Genomic DNA, 4,734 nt, shown 5'->3' on the forward strand with positions numbered 1-4,734 from the left:
ACTGTGTGTGTGTGTGTGTGTGTGTGTGTGTGTGTGTGTGTGTGTGTGTGTGTGTGTGTGTGTGTGTGTGTGTGTGTGTGTGTGTGTGTGTGTGTGTGTGTGTGTGTGTGTGTGTGTGTGTGTGTGTGTGTACAGAGGGTACAGGTGTTGCTGTTCTTTTGTACATAGCTTTCCACATACATTGAATAATGCAACAAAATACTTCAGTGAAAGACGAGATGAGAAGGACACAGCTCCGTACAAAAATGTGAGAGTGTATGAGTGTATCTGTGTCGTTCTCAATTCGTAGTCAGGAGGAAACACTGTGGTCAGCAGCAAGAGGCTTTTTTGTTTGACAGAACTTAAAATCCTTTAAAGTCTTTTCGATTTTGGAGTTCTGATTCGATTCGCTTCGTTTGTGCTTTAATCCCGCCCCATCACACTGAGTAACGATTGGCAGTGAAACTGTATTTACAAAATTCATAAAAACAACATCAAAGGATGTTCCAAAATTGTGCACTCCCCCTACGTTTAGCCATTTCATTTTCTACGTGCACTAACACAGACTCAAAACATCAACGCACCCCACCCCACGCCACTCTGCCTCTGTGTCCGTCATTATCTCTCTATCATTCTCCTTCTCACACTCACTCACTCACTCACTCACTCACTCACTCTCCATCCCTCTTACACACTCACCCTCACTCTCCATCCCTCTTACACACACACACACACTCTCACTCTCCATCCCTCTTACACACACACACACACTCTCACTCTCCATCCCTCTTACACACACACTCTCACTCTCCATCTCTCTTACACACACACACACACACACTCTCACTCTCCATCCCTCTTACACACACACTCTCACTCTCCATCTCTCTTACACACACACACACACACACACACACACGCTCTCAGTCTCCCACCCCCCGGTGGGCCGGCTGCTATAGCACGGTGCTGATGGTGTCCAGGTCCTTGCTGAGCTGGGTGCTGCTGGGCAGGGACTTGAGGTACTCCAGGTGGCGCCGCGCGTCCTCCTGGTTGTGCCTGACGTAGTAGACCACGTAGCCGATGACCATGGAGAACCAGCCGAACATGGTGACGAACATGGCCACGTCGGTGGTCTTGTGGTGGAAGTTGCACAGGTTGACCCCGGAGTCCAGCACCTGGATGACGGGCTTGCCGGCGTGCTCCTCCTGCACGGCCGTGTGGCACATGACCTCGTTGACGGTGTCGGGGTCCAGCCGCAGCTCCCGCAGCACCTCCTGCAGCGCGCACTCGCAGTGCCAGGGGTTGTCCGACAGGCTGATCTTGGCCTGCAGGCGGGCGAAGGCCTCGCGCGGCACGCGGCTCAGGCGGTTGTGGGACAGGTCCAGGGAGTCCAGGCTGTCGGCCACGCCCTGGAAGGCGCCGGCGTCCACGGTGTGGATGTCGTTGTTGGACAGGTCCAGCTCCCGCAGGTGGTGCAGGTCCTTGAAGGCCTGGCCGGGCACGGAGGTGATGTGGTTGGAGGACAGCAGCAGCACGGCGGTGTCGCGGGGCAGGTCCGGCGGGATGCGGTCCAGGTTGCGCGCGGTGCACTGCACGGCCGTCAGCCCGCTCTTCTCCACGCAGTGGCAGCTCTTGGGGCACGCCAGCGCCGGCGGGGCGCCCAGGAACATTCCGGAGAGCAGGAGCGGCCACAGGAGGCGGGAGGCGGTCCAGACCACAGGCCTCCCACTTCCCCACATGTTGAGTTCAGAACGCTTCCTATTGGTCCGTACGGAGGACAGTCATGGTTCAGAACGCTTCCTATTGGTCCGTACAGAGGACAGTCATGGTTCAGAACGCTTCCTATTGGTCCGTACAGAGGACAGTCATGGTTCAGAACGCTTCCTATTGGTCCGTACAGAGGACAGTCATGGTTCAGAACGCTTCCTATTGGTCCGTACGGAGGACAGTCATGGTTCAGAACGCTTCCTATTGGTCCGTACGGAGGACAGTCATGGTTCAGAACGCTTCCTATTGGTCCGTACGGAGGACAGTCATGGTTCAGAACGCTTCCTATTGGTCCGTACAGAGGACAGTCATGGTTCAGAACGCTTCCTATTGGTCCGTACGGAGGACAGTCATGGTTCAGAACGCTTCCTATTGGTCCGTACGGAGGACAGTCATGGTTCAGAACGCTTCCTATTGGTCCGTACAGAGGACAGTCATGGTTCAGAACGCTTCCTATTGGTCCGTACAGAGGACAGTCATGGTTCAGAACGCTTCCTATTGGTCCGTACAGAGGACAGTCATGGTTCAGAACGCTTCCTATTGGTCCGTACAGAGGACAGTCATGGTTCAGAACGCTTCCTATTGGTCCGTACAGAGGACAGTCATGGTTCAGAACGCTTCCTATTGGTCCGTACAGAGGACAGTCATGGTTCAGAACGCTTCCTATTGGTCCGTACAGAGGACAGTCATGGTTCAGAACGCTTCCTATTGGTCCGTACAGAGGACAGTCATGGTTCAGAACGCTTCCTATTGGTCCGTACAGAACGCTTCCTATTGGTCCGTACGGAGGACAGTCATGGTTCAGAACGCTTCCTATTGGTCCGTACAGAGGACAGTCATGGTTCAGTTCAGAACGCTTCCTATTGGTCCGTACAGAGGACAGTCATGGTTCAGTTCAGAACGCTTCCTATTGGTCCGTACAGAGGACAGTCATGGTTCAGAACGCTTCCTATTGGTCCGTACAGAGGACAGTCATGGTTCAGTTCAGAACGCTTCCTATTGGTCCGTACAGAGGACAGTCATGGTTCCAGTCGTTATGTGGGCTGGTGCTTTAGTTTAGTGAACCCAACCAGAAGCACCCAGACGGGCCCTGAGCAGCTCCAGGAGGGCAGTGATCACAGCCTCCCGTCACAGAGACCAACGCTGAAAGAGACAACGACCTCAACGTTAAAGGTGTTAGAAACAAGTGGGAAAGAATGTCTCTCTTCTCTTCTATCTCTTCTGGGCATATTTTTATAATTCTCTAGAGATTATATAATTATTATATAACTGTATCAAAGAGTACAAAGAGTATTTTGTTAGTAGTAGTAGCCTGGTCCTACTTCATTTCAAAGGTAAATGACAATTGAGCGGAAGTACGTAGGCGGGCGGTGCCAGGCTAATCTGGTAGCAGACTCTTATTCAAAGAGACTTCCAGTGACTTTAAAGGTCATGATGGAGGGTGGGGGGGGGGTCTCCAGGTAGGCTGAGAACATTGGGGATCGGATTCATACGCATACGACATTATCTTGCAATGATGAATTAATTTTAAAAAAAAAATCAGTTGAAGTCAGATTGACATAAACAGATTGGTATCTTGTCCATCAATTGTTTCTGTTTTTCATTTCAGTTAGGTTCCTGATCGGTGCAGATGAGGTTGCATTAGTCTGCTACACGGTTCTGTTATATATTGAACAGAGGAACAGCCTATATTATCCAAAGCATGAACCTCAATGTATTGTTAATACTACATTGTTTTGCAAATACCTTTATTATTATTATTATTATTATTATTATTATTATTATTATTATTAATATTACAACAACTGGTTTAATTTAGAGGAGCCGTGGGGAAACTACAGAAAGCGTCACTTTGTGAAGCATAATTCAGTTCCGTGGGGACTTGAGAGAGACCGGTCTGCAGAGCTCCCGCGAGGCGCTGAGCGCGCACAGAGCTCTGCCACCGTCACGAGGGCTGGGCCCCCGCTGCGGGCCGCTGATCGAACGACCCAATGTCTTGCTGCTGTGTTTGAGGTCATCTATCCCGTGGAGGAGCTGCATCAGCTATTTACCAGCAGTCTCTCTCTCTCTCTCTCTCTCTCTCTCTCTCTCTCTCTCTCTCTCTCTCTCTCTCTCTCTCTCTCTCTCTCTCTCTCTCTCTCTCTCTCTCTCTCTCTCTCCTCCCCCCTAACGCTCCCTCTCCTCCCCCCTAACGCTCCTCTGTATCTGCTCTCTTTGTCGCTCTTCCTCCTCGCTGTATCCCCCATATCCCCCCCCCCCCACACACACACACACACACACACACACTCTTTGTGGACATGCGTGTATTTTACTCAACCAACAACGACCCCACGAACAGTCAGAGAACCCATCTACTTTTGACATGAAACATAGGCAAATGTGCAAACGCGGAATAATTATCTACATTCTTTCAATCGTTACGTCTCATTCAGGTATCTGCACAATTTGATATACACGTTTCCGTAGGCATGCCGTATTGTGTACACTGAGTCCAGGATCTGTGGCTGATATGCCTCCTTAGACCACAGGCTATAACGGCCATTTAGCCGAGATGTGAAAAGGTAATTAAAGGGACGGAAGCTGAGCTCTTCAACAGGCTGTAGTCTCCAGGCGAACAGCCACAGGGTGCAATATTGGTTGGATAAAAAAAGTTTATCTTACCAATTATCTAACGCACACACTCACAGTGAGTGTGTGCGTTAGATCTAATTGTTAGATGTAATAGGCATACAATTAGTTATTATTATTATTATTATTATTATTATTATTATTATTATTATTATAAGCAGGCAGGCTGCTGTTGAATATCCGAATTGAAATTAGGATATGTGGAAAAATAAAACGGGTTAAGTGTATGTCTCCTTAATGCTCACCAGATTTGAATTAAGTAAATATCCATACTTACTTGCGCTGTAAAAGTTAATATCATGCCTCCTATCACGTATTTAACAACAATAATTGAATTCGTTCGCGCGCCAGTCCCCACAA

General features: G+C 49.4%; 2 protein-coding genes across 2 annotated transcripts in view; both read right to left on the reverse strand.

The window, feature by feature from the left end:
- Nucleotides 1-932: 932 nt before the first annotated feature.
- Nucleotides 933-1,718, reverse strand: lrrc3 (leucine rich repeat containing 3; the record flags this gene model as incomplete). The annotated part of the gene is made up of 1 exon (XM_084479000.1): nt 933-1,718. One exon carries the CDS (start codon nt 1,716-1,718, stop codon nt 933-935), a length of 786 nt encoding a protein of 261 aa, XP_084335126.1.
- Nucleotides 1,719-3,612: 1,894 nt separating this feature from the next.
- Nucleotides 3,613-4,734, reverse strand: part of LOC311358728 (poly(rC)-binding protein 3-like) — a gene marked incomplete at its 3' end in the record, with an annotated part of 13,741 nt that continues 12,619 nt past the window's right edge. Inside the window, exon 10 of the mRNA XM_084478852.1 lies at nt 3,613-3,764. Coding sequence (XP_084334978.1) covers nt 3,613-3,764 — 152 coding nt within the window. The remainder of the gene's footprint in view (nt 3,765-4,734) is intronic.

This window comes from Micromesistius poutassou (genome assembly GCF_964030765.1).
Source record: "Micromesistius poutassou genome assembly, chromosome: 14".
NCBI classification, from domain to species: Eukaryota; Metazoa; Chordata; class Actinopteri; order Gadiformes; family Gadidae; genus Micromesistius; species Micromesistius poutassou.